The 25,473-nt window shown below is 26.1% G+C and overlaps 4 protein-coding genes across 4 annotated transcripts; all 4 read right to left on the bottom strand.

The window, feature by feature from the left end:
• Positions 1 to 879: 879 nt before the first annotated feature.
• Phum_PHUM169810 (glucose dehydrogenase precursor, putative) lies at positions 880 to 3,637 on the bottom strand (the record flags this gene model as incomplete). The annotated part of the gene is made up of 8 exons (XM_002424975.1): positions 880 to 1,357; positions 1,443 to 1,592; positions 1,665 to 1,867; positions 1,943 to 2,301; positions 2,394 to 2,651; positions 2,817 to 2,988; positions 3,089 to 3,241; positions 3,503 to 3,637. 8 exons carry the CDS (start codon positions 3,635 to 3,637, stop codon positions 880 to 882), a joined length of 1,908 nt encoding a protein of 635 aa, XP_002425020.1.
• Positions 3,638 to 10,549: 6,912 nt separating this feature from the next.
• On the bottom strand, positions 10,550 to 15,215 carry Phum_PHUM169820 (multidrug resistance protein, putative; the record flags this gene model as incomplete). Its single annotated transcript, XM_002424976.1, has 15 exons — positions 10,550 to 10,864; positions 10,933 to 11,160; positions 11,241 to 11,438; positions 11,568 to 11,736; positions 11,812 to 12,053; positions 12,146 to 12,343; positions 12,411 to 12,587; positions 12,668 to 12,919; positions 12,986 to 13,330; positions 13,413 to 13,568; positions 13,660 to 14,109; positions 14,208 to 14,609; positions 14,706 to 14,877; positions 14,959 to 15,053; positions 15,123 to 15,215. 15 exons carry the CDS (start codon positions 15,213 to 15,215, stop codon positions 10,550 to 10,552), a joined length of 3,492 nt encoding a protein of 1,163 aa, XP_002425021.1.
• Positions 15,216 to 16,000: 785 nt separating this feature from the next.
• Phum_PHUM169830 (Cationic amino acid transporter, putative) lies at positions 16,001 to 20,383 on the bottom strand (the record flags this gene model as incomplete). The annotated part of the gene is made up of 15 exons (XM_002424977.1): positions 16,001 to 16,030; positions 16,285 to 16,336; positions 16,508 to 16,531; positions 16,698 to 16,710; positions 16,761 to 17,921; positions 17,998 to 18,106; positions 18,186 to 18,352; positions 18,434 to 18,609; positions 18,684 to 18,926; positions 19,002 to 19,209; positions 19,283 to 19,435; positions 19,510 to 19,770; positions 19,860 to 19,988; positions 20,083 to 20,270; positions 20,373 to 20,383. The coding sequence occupies 15 exons, from the start codon at positions 20,381 to 20,383 to the stop codon at positions 16,001 to 16,003; spliced, it is 2,925 nt and encodes a 974-aa protein (XP_002425022.1).
• A 1,241-nt stretch (positions 20,384 to 21,624) lies between these two features.
• Positions 21,625 to 24,571, bottom strand: Phum_PHUM169840 (Low-affinity cationic amino acid transporter, putative; the record flags this gene model as incomplete). Its single annotated transcript, XM_002424978.1, has 12 exons — positions 21,625 to 21,654; positions 21,855 to 22,052; positions 22,133 to 22,299; positions 22,395 to 22,567; positions 22,646 to 22,748; positions 22,819 to 23,056; positions 23,251 to 23,441; positions 23,536 to 23,619; positions 23,696 to 23,800; positions 23,876 to 24,031; positions 24,110 to 24,358; positions 24,448 to 24,571. The coding sequence occupies 12 exons, from the start codon at positions 24,569 to 24,571 to the stop codon at positions 21,625 to 21,627; spliced, it is 1,818 nt and encodes a 605-aa protein (XP_002425023.1).
• Positions 24,572 to 25,473: the final 902 nt, after the last annotated feature.

The raw sequence follows: 25,473 nt of genomic DNA on the forward strand, positions 1-25,473 counted from the left end.
TTTTAAATTAACAAACATTTTATGTAAATATTATTTGAATATTCTTATCAATGAATATATTTATCATAAACAAATATTATTTATCTTTTTTAAATGAATATAACCTATGGTTAGTTAAAATCTTATTAAATTTGCATGAAATTATTTTTTTTTAATAAATAAATTATTATTAATGAGCAAAAAAAAAAAAAAATAAACACTTTTTTTATGTACTTGTAAACAGTTCGTGCGTGACTTCATAAATTTATTTGCTTTTCTTTCGGAGGGAGTGGGGGGGGAGAGAGAAAGAGAGGGGGGGCATTTTAAAACTGTTTTCTAACCCCATAATAAGTCCGTTATTCTTTTTAAAATTGGGTCAATATTAAATAAATCTCATCTATAAAAAACCCCAAAATTAATAATAATAAATAAAAAAACAATGAATTCTTTTATAATAACTAATAAATAAAATATTTACATATATATTTTTTTTAAAATTTACGTACAATAAATAAAAAAAAATAATTTTTGACATTAAAAATATTAAATAACAACATTCATCGCATCCATTTTATTTGTTTCTCCCCGCCCCCCCCCCGCCGGTAAAAACTCATTACCGTGAGGTTAGATTAATTGTAAACACGAATGTAACGCTTGTAGCATAAACAAAATTTGTCAGGCGCTTTTTGTTTTTTCCTTTATAATATTAAAGTTAATTAGGTTAGGAATATGAAAAAAAAATTACGTCACGATAATTTACATAAATTAATGTTATGTAAATTGCAAATATTAATAATGAATTAATTATTAACGGTCGCTCATTCCTCCCTTAAAGGCTCCGTCCGATACGTTTAAATTACATACAATAATATGAAACCAATGAAAACGTCATCCGATATTTCACTTGTTATAATTAAAATCCGGTACGTCCCAACATTTTTTAATCAAATCCGAACCCTTTTCCCCGATCATTATCGTGGGAGCATTCGTGTTTCCCCTTATTATTTTCGGCATTATGCTCGCATCGACGACTCTGAGATTTTTAACACCGTAAACTCGTAATTCGGAATCCACGACAGCATCCGAATCGTATTCCGGCCCCATTTTACAAGTTCCCACGGGATGATGTATCGTCGTTGTGTATTGAACGATAACGCATTTCCAATAATCCGTAGAACCGAAACTGTAAGATTTACAATCCGGAAGTGGGACGTCGAGTAATTTGACGCCGAGATTTTTCATTATTTTCGTATCGAGAAGTTTCAATGCTATTTTTACACTTTCTATTAATATATCTAAATCTACTTTGCATAGGAAATAATTGGGATAAAGTTCCGGTGAGCCCCATATGGGATCGCTTGAATTAAGTCTTAGGTATCTAAGAATACAAAAAAAAAATTTTCTTTTTCGTTTTCCCTCGGATAAACATGGAAAAAAATTTCAATTAAAAAATAATTAAATACCCTCGACTTCTTGGTGCTAATAAAACCGGTCTTATTTCAATTCCATCGTAATAAGAAAGTGGACCAAAATTGTATTCACCCACTCGACCTGGATTTGTTAAGTAATCTTTTATTTTTATACCTTCGAATGCATATTGTATATCTGGATACCTTAACAATCGGAAAATTTATTAATTTTTCTACATTTAATGGGGGGGAAAAAAAAAAAATTTATTCACTCACTCGTTTTGTTTTTCGATTTTGCTTTTAACGAAAACGCCACACGATAGGGGACCGGTTGTTGTGAGGGGACCTTTTCTCGAATTTAAATATTCAAACATGTCTTTGATTTGATCATTAACTTCCGGTTTCATGACGGATACATTCGGGGGAAGAGAAAATATGAATCCGTCAAACGTAACGTGATCTTGTAAATTTTCACCAACCTTAAATAATTAATAATTATTATTTAAACGCTAAATTTTATCAATTAAAAACAAAAAAAAAAATTTTTTTTTTACTTTGAGATCCGACACGGTTTGTATTCCGATTTCTGATAAATAACTTTTCGGACCGATTCCCGACAGCATGAGAATTTTTGGAGAATTTAATGATCCAGCCGACAGTATGACTTCTTTTCTCGCCAATGCGACTTTAACGCAATTTTTTTCAAAATATTCAACGCCGTAAGCTTCCGAATTATCATTTATTAAAACTCTTAAAACGTGCGATTGAGTTTTAACCTTTAAATTTTTCCGCTTTCGTCTTATAGGTCTTATATATGCCGCATTTGTGCTTACTCTAGCTCCATTTTGTTGCGTCATTTGTAATTTCATTACCCCGATTTGTGTTTCCGCATTTACATCGACCGTTGAAAATCCTTTTGTGTGACATAAAACAAAACAAAAAATAAAAATTTTTTCTTTTTTATCGTTCCCCATACATATGTACAGATAATTTCCCCCTTTTTACCTAACTCGTTCCATGCTTCAACCAATGCGTGTACACTTTGATCCAAACACGAAAATCTACTCACTAACTGAAAGCCATGTTTCCCATGATAATCCGGTTTATCCATCAAAACATCACAATCTATATTTTTTTCAGATTTTTTAAAATATGGCAAAACTTCTTCGTATCTCCAACCGTAATTTCCTTGATTTTCCCAAGAATCGTAATCCATACGATTTCCTCTAACGTACATCATGTAATTAATCGTACTTGACCCGCCTTAAATAAATCATTTTCGATTTTATTACCCTTTTTTTTTTTACTTAACTAGGTTTATTAACTAGAGTAATAAAATAATAATAATAATAATAAGTATTTCATAGAAGTGAAATGTTTTACATTTTGTACAAATTAAATAAACTTTTTATGGTTTTGTTAACTAACCCATAACTTTTCCACGTGCCCAATAACACTGACGATTAGGCCTAGACAAACATGAATGTTTTTGTGGTTGCATCATGTAAAACCAATCGATTGAACTCCTTTGTAACATGGGAGCAAATCCGGGAACTTGAGCAACTTTCGGTTCTTCCGTTCCTGCTTCCAATAAGAGAACCTTTAACGAATAACAACTTATAAAAGTGTCACATTATCATAAATAATAATAATAATAATATTTTGTAAAAATAAATGAAAATATAAACATCATGGGCTACCTTCCAATTAAATATTTCGCTTAACCTATTGGCGACCACACAACCGGCAGAACCAGCACCGACAACAATAAAATCATATTCTTCTTGTGTACTTTTTTGAGGTTGAGCCCTGTATGGAGGAGTGGGTAATTTCCTACAGGATGCCTCCATTTTCTGTTAGAAAATTTTTTTTTTGTTTGAATATATATATATATATATTTGTAATCGAACTACTCTGCTTATTTATTATTATTATTTATTTTTACGCCTTGGAAATAAAAATCTAAGGTTTGTGTGATGATGATGATGATGTTGGTGATGATGATCACAGTTGAACGATGATTTCTATTTTTAACAAAGAAAAAAAAATTATGTCCCATCAAATATTCGTTTTTGAATTGTACAAACTGTTTTAAATATAAAAATAAGTTTTACCTCATCGTCGACAAAATTTCCAAAATATTTAGTTATCAATGTCATAAATGCAACAAATGCTGGAGCACATGTTGTGACTGTGGTAAATTCACGACATATATTTGTCGTATCTCTCGGTAACCAAGAAACATTCATATTATTTCCTTTTCTTTTTTTTTTTTTTTTACTTTTTCATTAATTATCGATCACGAAACAATAGAGAATCTAATCTCTAATTTTAGTTTAGTATTTCTTCATCATCATCATCATCATTTATGATGTAGAAAAATTTTTCTTGTCGTTATTAAAAACGATACTTTGAATTCAATTATTATTATTATTATTATTAATTTCTTCCCTATTGAATCAATTAATAACTAAATTAAAAAATAAAATTTATTTTTCGTACCACTATTAAAAAAAAATACATAAATTGTTGTCAAAAAGTAAACAAACTTAAAACTGTCAAAACGAATAAACGTTAAATTAACTAATTAACGTTTTTTTTAAAAAACAACGGTTTATTATTCTAATCATTCCAATTTAAAAATTCGTTAAATTTAAATTTTACATTCGTACAAACTCTTTCATTTTAACGAAAAGAAAAAAAAAATATATTTCTCACTGCAGCACGTGTTGCACAACAACAGCTTCATATCATTCAACAGTTTATTTTGTCTTCTGCTAGCCATTTCCGTTTTCGCGAGTTGGCGGTTTTTCATATTTAAATTTTTTTAACGGACGTTATTCGATTCATCAGCCAATGGCAACGAACGAACGAACGAACGAAAACAAAGAACGAATTTTGAAAAATATTTTAATTATTATTAATTTAATTAATTTTTTTTTTGATTTTCTAACGAATTATATTATAAAAATCAATAAGGAAAAAAAAAACAATTGTCATCATCATCATCATCATCGTTATTAACCCTAATAAATCTTAAAAAAATAAAAAAAATCCGTAAAAATTATCATTATTATTATTTCAAAACGAGTTAAATTCGATGATTTGGTAAATTTTTTAAGTAATTTTTTAAATTTAAAATTAAAACGAATTTTTTTTTTAACGGAAAACATCCTTTTGTCTTAATTATAAATGACGTCACGTTTAATGTACAAAAAAAAAAAAAAACGATTTCAATTTTTATTTATTTTTTAAACTTAAATCTCATTTTAAAATATTATTATTATTATTATCATTACCTTTTTTTCACATTACTAATTATTATTATTATTATTATCATTTCATTTTATTTTTGCAACGTTTCAATTTTTCAAAATTTTAATTATTTAAAAATTTTTTTAATGGTATTTTATTTTATAATAATAATAATAACAACAAAAACCGGAAATACGTCATTTTTTATTAATGGCGGGGGGGGGGGAAAACAACGAAAATGAATTAAAAATTTTTTGCTGTTGTTAATAATGTAATGTTGGAGATTGAAAAATAAATAATAATAATAATAATAAAGAATATTCTAGAACTAATTTTTTTTAAATATAATTTTCCAAAACACTCTCGATAATAAAAGGATGCGAATTTTTTTTATTTCATTAAGTCCAAGGATTTTTTTGTTTTTTGTTCGCTAATGCCACGATTTTATTTATTCTTAACACGATGGATATTTTATAACGTTGTCATTGAAAAAAATATTATTATTATTATTATTATTAATAATTGTCTCAAAATTTTTCTTTTTTCTCTTTTAAAATAAAAAACTTTAAATAAATATTAATAATAATAAGTTTTTATTTTAAATAATTATTCTCACGTTAATTATTTAATTAATTATTTAAACGGGGGGATTTATTAACATTATTTTTTTGACGGCCTCGTTTATCATCCGGTAAAATTCGTTTTGTCAAAAATTTACATTGAATAAGTATTATTATCATCAAATTTTTCTCATAATCTTACGTGAAAATAATATTTTATTAAAATAAATTAAAATATAAAAAAGTGCGCAGTTGTATTTTAACGAGGCAGTAAAAATAAATTGAATTACGTGAATGATTTTCTTAAGGCTGACACAATTTCCCCCCCCCCTTCCCTCCCCTTCCCAAAAAAAATAAACCAAAAATCTTTTTTTTTTTTGTTACCGGTCAAGGTTTTAAGTTTACAATTATTATTATTATTATTATGATCACAAATTCCATTTTTAAAATTTTCACTTTTCAAAAAATTTAAATAAAATTTTTCGGGTAAAATTTTTTTTTAAATTAAAATTTACCGCGCCATTTTTCATCATCATCAAAATTATCCCGTTTAAAATTATCAATTAAAAATCAATAAATCAATAATAAAATCTAAATAATTTATTTATTTCGTTTTTATTAAAAAAAAAATCGATCGATCGTTATGTAAACATCACGAATCGATAAATTTTCTTTCGTGATCACTTTCGTTAAAAAAAAAAGGTCAATGTCAAAGAATGGATACCCGTAATAAAATCTATTGCCACGATTTTAACGACTAAACAAAAATAATAATAATAATAATAATAATAATAATAATAATGGTAATTATTATTATTTATAAGTTGGCACATTTGATTGCGTAAAAATTGAATTTTAATTTAATTATTTCACACGCGAACACAAAACGATTTTGTTTTTGTTAAAACCTGAGAACAAAACAAAACAAACAACAAACGATTTCAACGAAAAGAGAGTTTAATTTATCATTCGTAACGGAAAAAAACAATAATAATAATAATAATAATAATAATAATAATAATGGAGTGGAAATTGTTTGTTTGTTTTTAAAAGGAATTATACAATCGTATTGTTGCGACAGGACAACTCGATTGTTGCATCCGATAACAAATTATGATATCGTGATAAGATTAACCGCCACAGCATCCGACCTAAACTGTTACATTCAAGATGGCGGTTAAAAATGATTGTTATCATTAAAATGACGTCATCATCAAAGGAAGATTTTATTTTTTAAAAAAAAAAAAAAAACGCCACCACCGCCCATTCATTAAAAAAAAAAAAAAAAATTTTTTTTAAACAAACACATCGAAACAAATTAATCGCGATTATTTGCTAAAACAAACAACAAACAAACAAACAAACAAACAGACGATTTGTACGTAATTTTTTTTTTTTTTTTACGCAAATTTAACAAACAATTTTATATCGAAACACGAATGATGTGCGCAACCGTTTTATAAAATAATAAATTTAAATCAAAAAATTAAATTACGATGTTTAACGTATGACGTCATCAGTTCAAAACTCTTCTATTTACCCGAAATGAAGAGTTGAAAGGTCATTTTAAAAAAATTTCGTCACCTGATAAATTACAAATCAATTTTTGACCGTTACGAAAAAAAGTTATTAATTAAATTAACGCACGAATTTTCTTTTTTCGAAAAAAAAAAAAAAATATTTATAATCGGAAAATCAAACGATCGTAATTAAATTTATTTTTCATTTCATAATATTTTACCACGGTTAGTCAATGTGTATCATTATCTATTATTATTATAATAATAATAATAATAATAATTCATTCGTAAAATTTTTTTTTTTTAAACATTCGTGAAAAATTAAAAGGTCATAAAATTCAGAGAGAGAGAGAGAGAGAGCGTTTAAAATCGAGACGAAAATAAATTAAAAAAAATGGCGGATATAAATAACGTGATCAAAATTATTATTATTATTATGCCTTTCAACCTCTTAGAGTAGATATTGCATTATATTATATATAAAATCAAAATAATATTATTGGCTAATGATGAGAAACATGGCAATAAGAGGTTTTTTTCATTAATAAACATAATCGTGAGAACGTTTGCAATAAAAAAAAAAAAAATTTTTTCACGTTCGTTTTTATGTTTTTTGTTTTTAAAATGGAAGAAACAATGGCGGAACACGAATGCGAATTAATTACGTAATATGAATTTTCCCGCACGGAAAAGTTTTTTCTCTTTCCCCCCCCCTTTTCCCCCTTCCCCCTCCACGAAATCGCCAAAAAAAAAAAATTTTGTTAAGTGCGTCCGTGTGTGCGTGAGTACGAGGGCGTGTGAATAACGCGTTTGTTGTTGATTTTATTTTAGAAAACAAAAACAAACAAACAAACAACGTGAATTTAGGTCAATGTCAAAATACATAATAATAATAATAATAAAAACAAACAAAAGTAAAAAGCCTGGAACGATGATGATTACATTTTTTCGCCATATTGATTTTCATTTGATATCCGGTTATCATAAATTTAAGATGGTTTAACTAACGTCGGTAACACGATAATGTTTTTTTATAAACCTTAAGAGGTTCGTACGGGGCCCTTATCAACCCGGAAGGTTTTTAAAATTTTAAAATTATTGAATTGAGAGTGCGTCGAACTTTTTATATACCTGATTCGTACCACGTGTACGCAAGTTTTCACCCGAAAGCGTTTCATATATATCAATTTTGCAATTTTTTATCAAAGTTACAAAAACCTTAAAAAAAAAAAAAAAAAAACCTGAATTTTATTGGGATGAATTGAAAATTTTAATATAAAATTGCGCGAGGGCAATAATGTTGGGAATTTAAAAAAAAAAAATCATTATTATTATAAAATTTCCTTATTTTTTTTTTTTCTTTCCCTCCATTTTATTGTTAAAAGAAGGTCAGCATAATGAAACAAATTTTAAACGAGAAAAGGGGGAGGGAAAGAGAGAGAGAGAGAGAGTGTGTGTGTGTGAAAAGTAAGGGTAGAGAGTGGGGGAGAGAGAGAGAGAGAGAATATTTTTTTATGCATACAATATTTTGACCTTTTTTTTTTTTTAACGTTCGTTTTTCGTTCCATCTTTCGTACAAAAAAAAAAAAAAAAAAAAAAATTTCGTAATTTAATAATTCGCGTTTACTGTTCTTATTTTTTCCTTCCCTCTTTTTGTCTTTTCCTACTATATAAGTACCTGATATTATGTAAAAAACATTTTAGTTTCTGTCCAAGTGTCTCAACAAGCGTACGAGTAATTATGTGGAATACACGGGTAGGTAGTTGCAGTACTTTACGGATCATTAGTGTTTAAAAATTATTATTATTATTTGTAATAACTTACCTTATTTTTCCTTCATGAATTTTCTTTTAACTGTTTCCGGTTAAACTGCTTTCAACTTCCTGCGTTGCATTTATTTTCCTCCTAGAAAAAAAAGAAAAAAAAATTGAAATTAATTATTTTTTTTTTTTAAGAACATTTTTCAGAACAATTTTTTTTTTGTTTGTAAACAAAATCAATTTCCGGTTTCGAAATTTAAAATTAAATTATTTATTTTTCCGTTACAATTATGAATTGATTAAAAAAAAAAATTGTTTTTCTCTTGCTCGAGGCTTTTTTTCAATCCAGTTTTTTGCAAAAAAAATTTATAATTATTCGGCCCGGTTAATAAAAATATTAAATGCGCAATTTAGTTGTAAAAATAATTTATTGATATTTATTTTTTTTTAGTTTTTTTTGTTGGCTGCATTGTTTGTGGCAACAACACTTGCATTACCAAGTAATAAAAGAGAAGTTGGTGGTAGTTATTCATATCCATCACCTTCGGTTTCATTTAATGCCGGAGGAGGTAATTCAGGTAAATTATTTTTGAGGCAACAAAACAAAAAAAAAAAAATTTAGTTAACTATAAACAAGTTTATAAATTAGGTTTTTCGGGTGGAAGTAATTACAAATCAGGTTCATCATTTTCCGGTGGAAAATCATCATTTGGAAGTTCTAGTTTAAATTCTTATCAATCGGGTTCATCGAAAGGTGGAAATTTTGGATCATCTTCCGGTAAAATATTTTTTTCTAGTTTAAATTATTTTAATAAAAAATATTAAATTAAATTTAAATTTAATTTTTATTTTTAAAAAGGATCAGGTTATAACAATGGAGGCTTTGGTTCTTTTGGAAGCTCTGGTCAAGGTGGTGGTAGCGGCTTCGGAGGCTCAGGACATGGAGGCTCATTCGGAGGAGGACACGGTGGAGGTTTTGGAGGATCTGGACAAGGCGGTGGTTACGGAGGATCCGGACAGGGTGGATCATTTGGAGGAGCAGGACACGGTGGCGGTTTCGGAGGATCCGGACAGGGTGGATCATTTGGAGGAGCTGGTTTAGGTGGTGGTTTTGGAGGTTCTGGACACGGTGGTAGCTTCGGAGGAGCCGGTCAAGGCGGTGGTTATGGAGGTTCCGGTCAAGGCGGTGGTTCCGGAGGCTTTGGAAAAGGTGGTTCCTTTGGAGGAGCCGGTCAAGGCGGTGGTTTCGGAGGAGCCGGTCAAGGCGGTGGCTTCGGAGGCTCCGGACAAGGTGGAGCTGGCCAAGGTTTCGGAGGTTCGAGAGGTTCGGGTGGATCTGGTGGATCTGGAGGTGGTATGATGATGGGAGCCAGTTACATGAGAGCAAGTTCTCCTTATTACAACTTTCAAGTGATGCTGGATTGAAGTGATTTCTACAAAAAAAAAAAACTTTTTACAAACATTTTACCTACTGTGATATTAAACAATTTTATAAAACAATACTAAATTTGTTTTATAAAATCAAGTGAATGAAAAAAAAAACACTTGAAATGTTAAAAAAAATTTAAAAGGTTGTAGTAAGATTTGTAAAATATTTTACAAACAGTGTTGCCAAATATCAATTAATGTTCAATTAATATTTTATAAAATAATTAAAACAACTTTTTTTTTTTTTTTTAGAAAGTAAAACATTTTAGTAAGTTTATCTCTCTTTGTACTTAAATTTTAAATTTAAAAAAAAAATTTTGATTTTCTTTAAAAATAAAACGTGATAAAATCTTATAAAGAATATCATTTTATCAAAAAGATAAATAATAATAATAATAATCCTTATCATGATGATAAATAATCACTAACCTGAATTTTTCCTTTAAGCGATTATGGAAAAAAAAAAAAATTTTGGTTATTAGTCTTCGTCAAATTGCGACAATCTAGACTCTCTCAAATTTGAAATTTGTTCTTTTTGCTGTTCGTACAATTTATAATAACTTCCTAAAAAAAAAAAAAAATTTAAATTATTTTTTTTATAGACTTTAAGTTAGAAAAAAAATATAAAAAAAAATACTTAACCTTGTTTTTCCATTAGTTTTTGATGTTTTCCAAATTCTTTAATGTAACCATTTTCGAAAAAATAAATAAAATCCGCAACATTGGATACGGAGGATAGATAACTCGATGATAGGAGGACGGTACGAGAAAAACAAGCTTTTAATATGGCCGTTTCCATAAGCATTTGTGCATCTTCGTCAATTTCAATTCCGATATTTTCTATTAGTAAAAGTCTCGGATCTCTTAACAAAGCTCTAGCCAAAGAAAGTCTTAAAATTTGACCCGGGGTCATTTTTTTACAAACTTCTTCGGTCATTATCGTGTAATATCCCTAAATAACAATTTTCGTTTTCGTTTTAGTATTTATTACGGTAATCGTTTTACAAAATTTTTTATTACCTCCGGTAACGTTATTATAAAATTATGTATATCGGCTTCTTTTGCAACGGCAACAATATCATCCATACCAACGTATGTTTCAATAATGTCTCTGGCATTATTCACGCTGTACGATATGTTTCTGGCAACGGTTCTTCTAAAAAATTTATCATTACCATCAACCAATCCGACATTTCTTCTTAGTGTTTTCAAACTGAATTCTCTACTGATGTCGAATTCGTCGATCATCTGGAAAAAAAATAAAAAAAAAAAACATTAGAATATGATACATAAATAAAGCGATAAAACAATAATCACGTGACACTTACGATACTTCCCGATGTCGGTTTATAAAATTGATTTAATAATTTAATGGGTAAAGTGGAACCAGAATTTAAAAAACCAGTTAATGCAATTATTGTTTGCCTTTCGTTTATTTGTATATTAATGTCGTATAAACGTGGAATTAAATTATTACTCGCGTGTACAAAACTTATGTGTTTCATTTTAACATATCCAATGGTAACCTGAAATTCACGACGAGTAAATATACCAAGGAAATATAGGTTTCCATTTTTAATAATAAATAAGCGTGAAAAAAAAAATTTCAAAATCCACGTTACGAAAATATTATTATTATTATTATTATTTCTTACATAATTTCCTAATTCGAATCTACTTTTTGTTAGCGACCGAGCTCTTGCAGATGATGAAGGTATAAGATCTAAAAGTTTGGCACATGATCTTAAACATGGACGACGATTAGGCATTATCATTAAAACTTGACTCAAAAGAAGCGTTCCCAAAATTAACGACTCCAAAACTCTGTTAAATGGTAAATTATTTCTTTTATTAATTAAAAATTTACTTTTGGTTTAATTAAATTTTTATTAAACATACTTAAAAAAATCAGTGAAAGAAATTTCATCGTCTTGTAATAAAATTCCACCGTAGAGCATGCAAACGGAATAAGCAAAATAAGGTATGCTTTGAGAATAACCAAATAATAATGATTGAATTTTTCTACTATCGAAACAAGATGGAGTCGTATAATTGAATAATTTTTTATAATGTGCCATGTAATAATCGACCATGTTTAATATTTGTAAAGTTTCCGCATGTTTCAATAGAGTTTTAACAAACTGCAAAACAAAAAAAAATCGTTTTTGTTTTTTTGCGTTTAAATAATTATTAATTTTTTTTTTTTTTTTTTTTAAATTTTATTCTTTCTCACTTTATTTGCTTTTTTATATTTTGATACGAAAACGTCAGAGGTTTGAAAACGTGATAAATAATATAATCCGTAAAATAAAAATGGTGAAAATCCCAAAACGACAAGACCTAATTTCCATGAATGATAAAGAGATACGAGGGTAGATATAACAATTATTCCTCCAACTTTAATTGAGAGTACCATTTCGGGTCCCGCCGCCTGGAAAAAATCAAATTTTTTAATTATTTTTCTCCCTCCTTTCCCTCAATAAAACAAAAATTTTAACATTAAAATTACTTGCCAATGGTATGATTCTCGCATCGTGACGTAATAATGTCAAAAGTGCCCCCAAATAATTTTCCTCTTTATCAAAAAATGACATATCCTGATGTATCAAAGCTTCGAATGTTTGTTTTCTTAATCTTTTTGTTAATTTTGAACATGCAACTGCTATCATGTATCCCTTGAAATAATTTTTTTTTAATATAAAATCAACAAATTTTTATTTTTTGAATTACAATTCATTAAAATAAATTAATTTACTTCGACCATTTTTGCTATTCCGGATATCAAACCCGCGACTAGAAACATTTGTGGAAAAAAATTAATATTTTCTTCTATTTCTTCTTTTGAACTCAAAACAATGGCTCCCAAGGATTCACCGAAAAGGGTTGCATAGGCCGGAAGTGAAAAACCCATAATTGTAGCCGCGATGGCAGCCGTCGTCAAATAAGGAAATTCTTTTCGATTGAGAGTTAAAACTTTCCAGCAGTTAACTTTACGTTTTATTTTTTCCTTTTTGGAAATTTTTTATAATAATTATTATGTTTTGTTTCGCGAGTACTTATTTATTTAAATTACCTCTTTTTCATTATCGTACGTGGATGAATACGTGTTATTTTTTGATATTCTCGTTATTGCGACTTCATTTTGAATCATTTCATCACGTGAAAAATCAGGTCCTTGTTTTATTTTATTTGAATAAAAATAATTTTTTACATCGGGTACTCCGGGTTCGAAATCTATTATTATCTTATCCGATTCTGACCTTTCGATAAAAGATCTAAATTTAGAACTTTCCGATAATAATTTATTATAAGTTCCACCTTCCAAATCTCCATCTTTTAAATGAATAATAAAATCGCTTGATTTAATTATATCTAATTTGTTAGTGACAACAATTACTGTTTTTCTATTTTGCGATAACTGCATAATAATAAATTAATTAATTAATATTTAACAAACATTTTGTTTTATTTTTTTTATTTTTTAATGTGCTTATACTTACGAAATCAGTTATTATGGCCATTTGAGTGAATATATTTATGTTATTCATGCAATTGTCCAACATTAATAAATCAGGATCGTTTAATAAAATCCTTGCAATGGCTAATTTTTCTTTTATTTCATCCGGCATGTCGTGATTTATCACTGAATCGTATCCCTGTAAAATAAATAAATTTAAATTAGATGGGGTTGCTTTTGTTGTTTCTGATACGTGCGTACCTACACACACACACACACGTGCACAATACCTGTTGAAGTGAAGTTATGTACGAATGAACGTTAACCATTCTGCAAACGTACATTAATTCGTTATCAACATCCGGTCCTTTTTCTCCTCTTAATGCTTCCCGAATAGTTTCACCGAACAAAGCTGTTTTTTGTGGGACGTAACCAATACGATTTCTCAACCACGTTGAATTTATATCATTTATATTTGTTTTACCCAAACGAATGGCACCTTCTTTTATCTGATGAAGTTTGATGAGAAGTTTTAAAAATGTCGATTTCCCGCATTTCGGTTTTCCAACGAGACAAGTCAAAGAATACGGAGGAATTTTAATACTAATATTATTTAACGTAGTTTTTTCTGATCCTGGATAAGTAAAATAAATTGATGAATATAATATTTCACCAAAAACATTATTATCTACTTTTCTCAAACTATGCTCAATGTCTGCCTCTTTTACTGTATGCATAATCTAAAAAGAAAAAAAAAAATCATGGTTCGTTAGTAACGTTTGAGTGATTAAAGGGGGGAGGGTGGAAAAATTAGTGGAAATTGATTTTTTATTATCACCACCTCATTATACGATTTTGTAGCTTGTTGTGTTATGATAAAAAAAATAGGAATTTTAAGAAAATTAACAAAACATATTTGCATGCAAAAATTAACGACGATTAATATATCAGGAGTTTCATTTCTACTTTTTGATTCTAATGCCATTGATAATCCTTGCCAGAATGTAAGTGCGTAGCTAGTATATAAAAGAATATAAAGTAATCCGGTGACAAAACCGAAAAACATCCATGTGTTTATTCCGGCTGTTTGTGATGTGACAAGTAATTTATCAAAACGGCGAATTTCAATTGTTTCTCCTTCATAAGCTTTTACCAAATGTATATTGAGAAAAACATCCCTAGCCAAATTTTCAGCTATTCTATAATGATTTTTTTCTGAATCTGTCAAATATTTAAATATCTAAAAAATTTTAAAAAAAAGATTTAGGATAACATAGTATAAACAAAATTCACATCATTCATTTTTAATATTAAGGAAAAAAATAAAATTACTTACAACAACTGAAAAAAATAACAAAACAGATAAAACAACAAATAATACAATTAACATTGATGTTAATATGTGATGATTTAAAAAAGCAATCACAAGTGAAGTTGTAAAAACAGAAAAACTCAAAATCATTGTTCCAAAATTATCACCTACACTATTTGAAAAATTCTGTAAATGACTGAAATTTAAAATGAGATAATAATAAGTATTCAATTATAATTGATATTTATATTACACAAATGAAATATTTTGCACTCACTGGTGAGATTTTAAAAAAACATCGACATAACACTGCTTATTGTTTACTGGTTGCTTCAAAACGGCACTTAAATAACGAAACTTTAAATTTTTCATCTGTGAAGAAGAGTAAAAACTATGGAGTAAAGAAAAAACATATAAACAAACATTTATAAATCGTCATACCTGTTTTTCCGCAATGTAATTTAATATGAATGAATAAGAAAATGTCAAAATAAAAATTAAAAATCCCAACAAACATGTTTCTATTGCGTACATTTCTATGAGTCCGCCTAAATTTTTACTGTCGAAAAAAAAATCATCTTGTTTTAAAAACGTAAAACGCAAGTGATTCGCCCTGTTGGCAAAAAAAGTAAAGAAAACCGTTATTAAAAATGGCCGCCGCCTTCATCGACACTAAAATTATCAAAATGATTTATTTATCGTTTGACATTTCGTAAAAAAAAAAAAACTATCAAAAAATAAAAATTTGACCGTGAAAAAAATTCAAATTAATTTTTTTATCAAGTTTTTTTACAAGTTAAAATTAGACAAAAATTTAAAAATTAAAAAAACAGGAAAATTGATTAATTACCATACTGTTTGAAAATAACTGCGTTCTTCTTTGGCTTCTTTTTTAAGTTGATACTGTATGAAAATAGTAACTAAATCGGCAAAAAGAAGTACAATAAGTGGTAAACATACTCCGGCCAATACAGCCAATAATATACCCAACACCAAAAATAATTTTTCCCAAAATGATATAAAAGCAAACTGAAAAATTGAATTTTTTTTTTATTTATTATTTATAAAATTCACATAACCAAAATCACAAAACGAATAAAAGCTTTTTTGTAAAAAAAAAAAAATTTGAAATAATAAAAATTAAACCTTTTGGCATAAACAATTTGTTGCAAATTTAAGTCCTTTGAAATTTTTCTTTTTATTATTTACAGAATCTTCATCAAGCCATTTTTGTGCAGGCATGTTTAATAATGACACATTGTAAATTAAAAACTTCTTCTGCTTATGATTTTTAAAACATTATTTTTAAAAAGTATTGTTTATGTTAATTTCCAAGGTAATAATTTGTCCTTTTATAATAATTACAAAAAAAAAAAAAAAAAACAGTTAAAAAGAAAATTTGAGTTTTTTTTAAAATTATTTTTCTAGCATTCCTATCAAATACATTCTATTTTATTTTTTTATTGTAAATTGTGCATTTTATTTCCTATTATTCATATAAAGTAATCATTATTTACAAGTGGCATTAGAAAAAAATAAAAAAACTTTTTATTCGATTGTTTTATTTAAAAAAAAAAAATTTGTATTCTTCTTTTATTTTTACTACTTTTCCTTTCCAAAATAATTGAAAACCTTTGCTAATTATGCTTGAATTCCTAAAAATGAAAAGTTTTATTTAATAAATTATTATCATTATTGAATGACATATCGATGTAAAACATAATTAATAGAAAATTTTTTAATAAAATAAATAAACTTTTGTGATTTTTATTTATTATTCTGGAAAACGCTTTTAAAAATTTAATAAAAATTTTAATAAATCAAACTCTGATGTTTCGATTTTTTCTAATCTAAAATTTATAATGAAAAAATTTACTCAATTTTTAAACTGAAAGAAAATCTCAATGCAAAAGATTTTCATATTGAATTTTTCCTACATATAACTAATAATAATAATAATTTCCGTTGTTTAAAATTAGAAAAAACCAAATTAAAAATTTATTTAATTTAAATTACATGAAAAACAAGACTAAAATTAATAAAAAATTTTTTTTATTTAATTATCAGGATTTAATTGACTGTCATCATTTTTTTCTTTTACGTTAATATTAAATGAATTTCTAAGTGAAGCTCTTTTCGGGGGTCCTTTCGACAGTAAAAATTCTAATTTATTTTTTATTTGGGATTTATTTAATGTTTTTATGTTGTACTGTGACGACGTGGTTTCAACGACATTTTCCAACCAATCCATTTCTTCATCCGCTCTGTATCTTAAAATGGCTTCTTTTAGAGTATCATTCATGCTTATGTGACTTTTCAATAATCTGTTTAATTTTTCTTTAAAATTTTTAACAACATCTTCGTTTTCATCATTATTATTCTCATTAGATTTATCGAGTATTGAATTGTTATTAATATCATCATCACCACCGCCATTACCACCGCCACCTTTATTTGATTTCCTTAAAACGACTTCGTCTTCATCATATAATTTCGATTTATCTTTACATATTTTAGATTCTATTATTTTAATTAAATTCGAATTAACAGCATCTCTTTCGTTTTTATTTCTTTTATAAAAATTATTATTATTTTCTTCTCCTTCTTTCATTTCCGTTAATTTGTCATCATTTTTATCATCATCCAATATGACTTCTTCCGGTTTTCCATCTTTTTTATTATTTTCCTCTGACGAAACAAAATTAGCATCTTCATCGGTTAAATTATTATTATTATTTGTTTTTAAAGAACCCTCGTCAATAATACATGTTAAAAAATTATACGTGATATCAACGACTTGTAATTCGTAATTATCCTGTGGGAATTCTTTTTCTTCTTCTTCTTCTTCCGTATGAATTTCTGCCACGCATTCCCATTGAACGGTTTCATCTTTTACCGGCGAGTGTTGTTGAATTTCTTTCTTCGATTTTTCCTTTTTTGATGTTTTTTTTTCTGAAATCTTCGTTGAAGCCGTTTGAAACTCATCATTAACCATTGTTTTATTTTTTTTTTTATTTTCTTCTTCTTCTTCCCCGTCATCATTATTATTCTGATTAACATGGTCATTTTCAAAAACGGGATTAACGGCACCTTCGTAAAATGCTTTCTTTTCCGTTTTGATTTTCCATATGGATTCGCTTAATTTTAATGCATTCGATCTATTTATTTGATAAACTGAATTTTTCCCAACATCTTTCCTTCGATTTTTATACCTGTACCACAGGAAATGAGGTAAAATCCCTAAAAAAAAAAAAAAAAAAAAATTTCGATTGATGACGTATAAGATTTTTACATTCGAACCTCTCAAAAATCTTACCTATCGCCATCCAAATTACAAAAAAAATTTTTGGTAATGAATCTAATAAAACCATAAATAAAATATTTATTACAATTGTTAAACAAGGTATCAAAGGTATTAAAGGAACCTAAAATCATATTTAAATTATAAAATTACAATTTAAAAAAAAAAAAAAAAGAAAAAAAAACATTCTTTTTTGATTGAACCTTAAATGGAATTTGTTCTAGATATTTCGGTTGGAAACTTATTGATGCAATTGTAATAAGTATTAAAAATAAAAATATTGCAAATGGTATTAACACATCCATTTTTCCTTTTATTAAAAAATTACTAAACAGACCAAAAAATATAGAAAAACCAATCGACGAACCACCTGAAATCAAAATAATAATAATAATAATAATAATTTACATAAAAAATTTTTTTTAATATTTATTTACTCTAATTAACTTACACAATATAATTAAATTAATAACGACTATTCTTTCGGTGAGTTTTGTCGGATTGTGAGAATTATAATAAAAAAAATTTTTCAATAGAGTTTTTAATGTTATTTTAATTTCAAAATTTTCAACCCTTTTTCTTTTCTTGTCATCCCTTGCTATATCCCAATTGTCTTTTTTTACGTACCTGAAACGACAGTGGGAAACAAATTAATTTTATTCATAACAAAAAAAAAAAAAAGATAAATTTGAATTCGGTACCTTAGTAATATGACGTCGAATGCGATGATTAGGGAAATAAAGAGGGCGGTGAAAACCGTTAATGACACTAGAATGTGAAAAGTAAAAAATCCACCAGCCAAAATCGTCAACAATCCTCCGAATAAAATTGCTGGTATTGGAATTTCTCTTTTGAAATATTTACGTGCCAAAAACCGGAAAAGTAATTCGTCGTTGGCCATTGATCTAATTATTTTGGGAAGTTTAAAAGTCACTCCTATAAGACTGGAAAAAAAGAATGACATGAATAATATTTTTACAATGTGAATAAAAAAAAAAAAAAAAAACCGTTGGTATTACCTGGTGTAAAATCCAAAACCACTTCCAACGGCAATTATCCATTTCATTTTTTCAAAAGCAAATGGCAACGCAGCACCGACATTATTTTCGTAATAGGGTGAAGTTAATGTAAGAACGATTGATGAACTTGCAAAAATAATTAATGTGACCAAAATTGTGCCTTGAATTCCTAAGGGTATGGATTTTTGAGGAGTTTTTATTTCTTTACCTGAACAAAACATTAATCATTATTATTATCATTAAATTTAACGTCTAATTCAGTTAAATAAAGTTGTAACAACCTGTGTTACCAATCATTTCAAAACCTACAAATCCATAGTAGCTCAAAGCAGCTCCCTTAAGAATTCCCAACAAACCATAAGGAATAAAATTTTTATCAATAAGTAGTTTTATGTTGAAATTATCTTCATACAGGTACCAATTTTTCAAATTTGCTAAAAGCAACAAGGTAGGCAAAATTATTTTCAGCAAACAAGAAAAAAAGATACAATGAAATAATTCCGTTTACCTTTTGTCGTTCCATTGATTATGACCGTTACCAATAGTAACAAATTACAAATGGTAAAAATTCTTCGTACAATTCCATAATCCTTCCATCCGCAAGACATCAATATGGTTATTATTATGATAAAAATAGGAGAAAACAAATCGATGTAAAGAGAACCATAATTAGGATTCATGGGTACTATTCCTTTCAAAAATCCTGAAAAATGATTATTGAGTATTGCGTCGATGAAGGTAAATATTCCTTTTGCAACACTTGCTGAACCTTAAAAATAAAAAGGTATAAAATTAACGTTTTCCTTTGTACAGCCAATAATGACAATTGTTTAAAATAAAGTTCCAGTTCAATTATACCTGCTAAATATTGTAAAATGAGTGCCCAACCATAGACGAATGATATATTTTCACCATGATTGCAATAAGAATAAAAATACGATGAATCCGCTTTAAAAAATTTAACTTGAAATTCAGACAAACATAAACCTGTAAAAAATAAATAAATTATTAATATTATCAATCACGTTATTTAATATTAATTAATTTTTTTTCGATTTAATAAAAAAAAAAATTATTATACCTGTTAAAATTGCCGCGAAACCCGATAGAAAAATTGATATAAATGCAGGGGGGCCAACTATTTCTTTTGTCACGTAACCTAATAATACGTAAATTCCAACTCCTACGCTGTTGCCAATTCCTAATTCGATCAAATTAATAAACGAATTTAATATTTTTGATTTTTTATACCTTTCCATTATTTCAAATCTAAAAAATTAAAATTAATTATTAGTATTATTATTATTATTATTAATCTCTTTTAATGATGATGATGATGATGTAAAAAACAATTTATTTTTATACTATTACGTTATTACCATTTATCATAAAAAATAATTTAAAGTATTTAATAAGATAACAAATAATAAAAAAAAAAAAGGATTAACTAAAAAAACTTTTTCTTTTATCTGAATGATTTCGATCATAATATTATTAAATAACATACATAATATGATTGTAACAAAAGCAAAATTTAAAATTAATCCATCATCATCATTATTATTATTATTATTATTATTATTATTATTTTGTCAAATTTAATAAGAAAAAAATAAAAATTTTTAAAATTTTTTTTCATTAATCAAAAATGATTTAATTTCTTTTTAATTATTTACTCCTCTTTCTTTTATTCTATTTTTATAAATTTATATTTTCCAGAATGTTCTTTTATCATTCATTATTAACATTTAATTAAAACAAATAATAATAATAATAATAATTAATTTAACAAATAAAAATTTAAAACCGTTATTTAAAAATAACTTATCACTTTTAACCTTTTTTAAACTAATTTTTATTTATATAAAAAATTATTAATCTCAACTATTTTATTTATTTATTTATTTTTTTAATTCATTTTAATAAACTTATTTTAAAAATAAACTAATTAATTATACGAATACATAATTGTTAAAAAACAAAAAAATTTTTTTTTAAAAAAAACGCGTGGTAATGATGATGTTACTTTATGTGTAACAAATCGTAAGTTGAACTGATAAGATTCAGGTTGATAATAAAACAATAGAATGTGTTTCTGTTATGATAAGATTTTAAATTTAAAAAAAAAATTAATTTAATTACTCATCGGTTGTTTAAAAAAAATTTTTTTTTTAAATCTTATCGTTTAAAAAAAAAACATTTCAATATAATTTTTATAAATTATTTATTTATTATTTGTAATAACCGTTATTTATTTATTTATTTTATGGTGATAATTTTAATTCATTATTAAATAATGTATTTGAAACAGAAAGAACAATTTTTTTTTTACATTATGTTAGGATTTGAAATTTTCAAATATTTAAATATAATATTTAGAACCATGCTAAGAATTGATTTTTTTAATAAAAAAAAAATTAATTTAAATTTTATTTATGATTTAATTAAAAATTTTTTTTTTTTTCTTTTATAAATTCATAGTCATGAACTTAAAATTCAAGGCCCTCATTTAAAACACGATCAAAAAAATTAAAATTTTTTGATTTTAATTAATGTTAACTTTATAAAAAAATTTTTGTTAGAATTTTATTTTTGCTCTTGTTAAATTATTTAAAAAATGCTGTTACTGATTAAATATTTTATCAATGTGTGTCTCTTAATAAAAGCAAAAATTACAACATTATTAATTTTTTCTCCATCGAGAATTTCAGGTCACGGTTTATTTATTATTAATTTCTTTTTGACCTCTTTTTTATTTTATTATTTATAAATCTCATAAAAACATTCATTTTTTTATAATTTTTTTATTTTATGTTAAAATTTATAATTTAAACTCTCATCATCATCATCGACTTCCGTTTTATCTTTTTTTTCCACGCCAACTTCTTTTGACTTGGTAAGAATGCTATTTTGTATTCCATAAGTAAAATAAATAATAATTCCTAAAAGGATCCATATTCCAAATCGTATCCACGTGACTGGATCAAGCATCAACATGAGATATAAATTAAATGTGATGCTGATGGCTGGTATCAATGGAATCAGTGGTACCTGAATTTTAAACAAAAAGAAGAAATTAATACTTTTATTTGAAACAAAATATATGAAATAAATTTCTATGAATTACGGACCTGAAAATAAAGTTTTTGCTTCGATTTAGGTTGTAGTGAAATTATTACAAGTAACACAACAGCTCCTGTTGTCAAAATTGTAAAAATTGTTATTGCCCAAGGAGTTGCATTCCCCATTTCATCAGGTAAAAAAACTATGAAGGACAAAGCTCCGAGTATGATAAAACCTAAAAAAAAAAAAAAAAAAAAAAAAAAAAAAAAAGACACGTGAGAATGGAAAAATATTTATTTTTATTATAATAATTAAAAAAATTTACACTACAAAATAAAAAAACACAAAATGAAACTAATGATGAGGAAAAACTTGTCGGCGTTGTAAATTTACGAAATTGAAAAAAATGTTTAAACATTTTTGACGTCATCGATATATTTTTATTATTATTATTTTTCGAATCGTTTAAACTATTTATTTTTTCTTCTTCGTTTCCACGATACCTACGAAAAACAAAAACAGGATTCTCTTTAAAACATCTCTTTATAAAATGTCAAAAAAAAAAAAAATTTTAAAACGACCTTAATAATATAACACAAGCAGCAACTATGGTGTATGCCAAAAGTGTACCAATCGACATCATGTCAATTAATTGTGACAAATTGAAAATCATCGCCATAATACCTGTAGAAAAAATTTATCATCGTCATCATTTTAAGGTTACAAAAATTGATAAATGTTATATATATAATACCGGTTAAAAATCCAGAAAATATGGTTCCTATCATTGGACTTTTATATTTTTCATTAACTCTTCCTAATATTTCATACATTAAACCATCGCTTGACATGGCATATATTATTCTTGGCAGAGGAAGTAAACTACCCAAAAGACTCGGAAGTAATCCAAATAAAGCTCCTATACTGACAATCCATTTTGCTGCAATCCATCCGATGGCATCAAAAATTGACGATAAAGGAGCATTTACGTTCTTGTAAAAAATTAAAAAAAAACGGTAAACAAATGATTATAAACAATTAAAAACGATTACGTTTCAATATTATTATTATTATTACAAAAATAATTACTTGAATTTTTCCAATTTTTCGAGGGGGAGTAATTAGGATAAAACCTTGAATTTGACATTGAATATAATAATTAAAAAATCATTTAATTATGTCTTACTTGATCATAATAAGGCCACATAAGAGTCAATACGGTCGAAACACCAAAATAAGTTAAAAAAACAATAAAAAGAGATGAAACAATCGCAATTGGAATTGATCTTCTTGGTGTTTTAGCTTCTTCACCTGTTGTTGCAATACAATCAAATCCGATGAAACCGTAAAAACACGTTGCGGCACCTTTTAAAATCCCTTTTTTTGACAAAAAAAAAAAAAAAAAAAGAAAAATTAGTTAATTTTTTATCCGCCATTTTTCTTTTTAATAAGAAAAAGAAAAGAGTTTTACCTGTAAAACCAAAAGGAGCAAAACCACCTTCACCAGCACCTGGTGGTACTTTATCTTTAGGTAAAAACCAATTTTCAACATTTGCTGTTAAACAGAAAAACAATAACTTAAAAAAATCCAAAAAAAATTATTATTATCATAGAAATATAATAATAATTACCATTAATGGCACCCGATACGATAACAAATGCAACAACGCATAAATTTAATATTGTCAAAATGTTATTAATAATTGTTGAACTTTTTAATCCGAATGCCAAACAAACTAGAAAAAAAAAAAAAAATTTGTCAAATTTAATTTTAAAAAGTTTAATTTGAAAATGATAAAATTATTTATTACTTGATAATAAAACAACAATTCCAAAAGCTAAAAAATCTGGATAATCTCCTAAAAAATCAGAATTCATTGGAAAATGCGTTTTAAAAAAATCTGATATTACATTTCCCAAAAGTTCATCCAAATATGTGCTCAATGCTTTTGTAACACTTGCCGTTCCTGTAATTATAAATTAAAAAACGGTTAAACTTTCCACCCCCTCCCCTCCATAAGTGGCATTATCATATAAACACAAACCTATGACATATTCCAATATAAGATTCCAACCGATTAAAAATGCAATAAATTCACCAACCGTACAATAACAATATGCATATGCAGAACCCGATTTTGGATTTCTTGCACCGAATTCACCGTAGCAAAATCCAGCAAATGCAGATGCAATGGCAGCTATCAAAAATGATATTATAACAGCTGGTCCTGCACTTTCTTTGGCAACTTCACCGGTTAAAACGTATATTCCGACACCCAAAGTCGAACCAACTCCTAAAATTATAAAAAAAAAAAAACAAAAAAAAATGGAGTAAAAAAATTTAAAAAAAAAAAAAATATTTAAAGTAATTATCGTGACTTACCCAAAAGTGTTAAATCCAGTGACGTCAAAACTCTTGCCAATTTCGTTTCCGTTAAATTATTATTATCTAAATTTTTCGTTTGAAATAATTTTTTATAAAAATTTGAGAACAAAAAAGTAGTCATTTCTAATTATAAAAAATTTTCTTTCTTTCTTTCTTTCTTTCTTTTCTTTTCTTTTAACGATTTGATTACACCTATTAAAACGATCTCTATTATTATTATTATTATTATTAATTAAAATTTTCCACTTTTAACTGATTTTTTTTTTAAAAAAAAAAAACTTTTTTTTTTTTCTTTTGCACATTTAAAAAAAAAAAAAAATTTTTTAAATGATAAGATTTTTCCATTCGATTAAAATAAAAATCATTGATTTTCCATTTTAAAAAAAAAAATGTACAGATAACAGATTAAAAAATAATAATAATAATAATAAATTTTCTTATTTCAAATTTTTATTTATTATTATTATTAACTTTTTTTTTCTTTAATTTCCCTTAATAATAATAATAATAATTACAAGTAAGGGGGTACCTTTAAATAAAAAAAATTAAAACGATTACATGAGTAATTTTCGTCATTAATTATCACAAAAAAAAAAAATTAATCCTAAAATTACTCTGATAAATTTTTTTTTTTTGCCTTGATTAAAACAATAAAAAAAAAAAACAAATAAGAAATATTATTATTATTATTAATAATAATTAAACAAATTAAATCGAATTTTTTTTTTTTTTAAAAAATCGAACCTTTAATTAAAATTGTAAAATAAAAAATCACAAACACTTCTTCGTATTAAAAAAAAAAAAAAATTAAAAAAATTTTTTAATTGCTTGCAAAGTGTTTGATATGATACCACCAGGCTAATAATGATAATTGAAAATAATTTTAATATTTAATTAATTTTGTTTGATAAAAAAAAAAAAAAAAGAAATATTTTAATTGATTAACAACATTCAAAGTATTCAACGTATGATATACGTTAGAAAAAAAAATAATAATTTTTTAATTAACTTATTAAAAAAATA

Source organism: Pediculus humanus, genomic scaffold, assembly GCF_000006295.1.
Source record: "Pediculus humanus corporis 1103172107518 genomic scaffold, whole genome shotgun sequence".
In the NCBI taxonomy this organism is placed as follows: Eukaryota; Metazoa; Arthropoda; class Insecta; order Psocodea; family Pediculidae; genus Pediculus; species Pediculus humanus.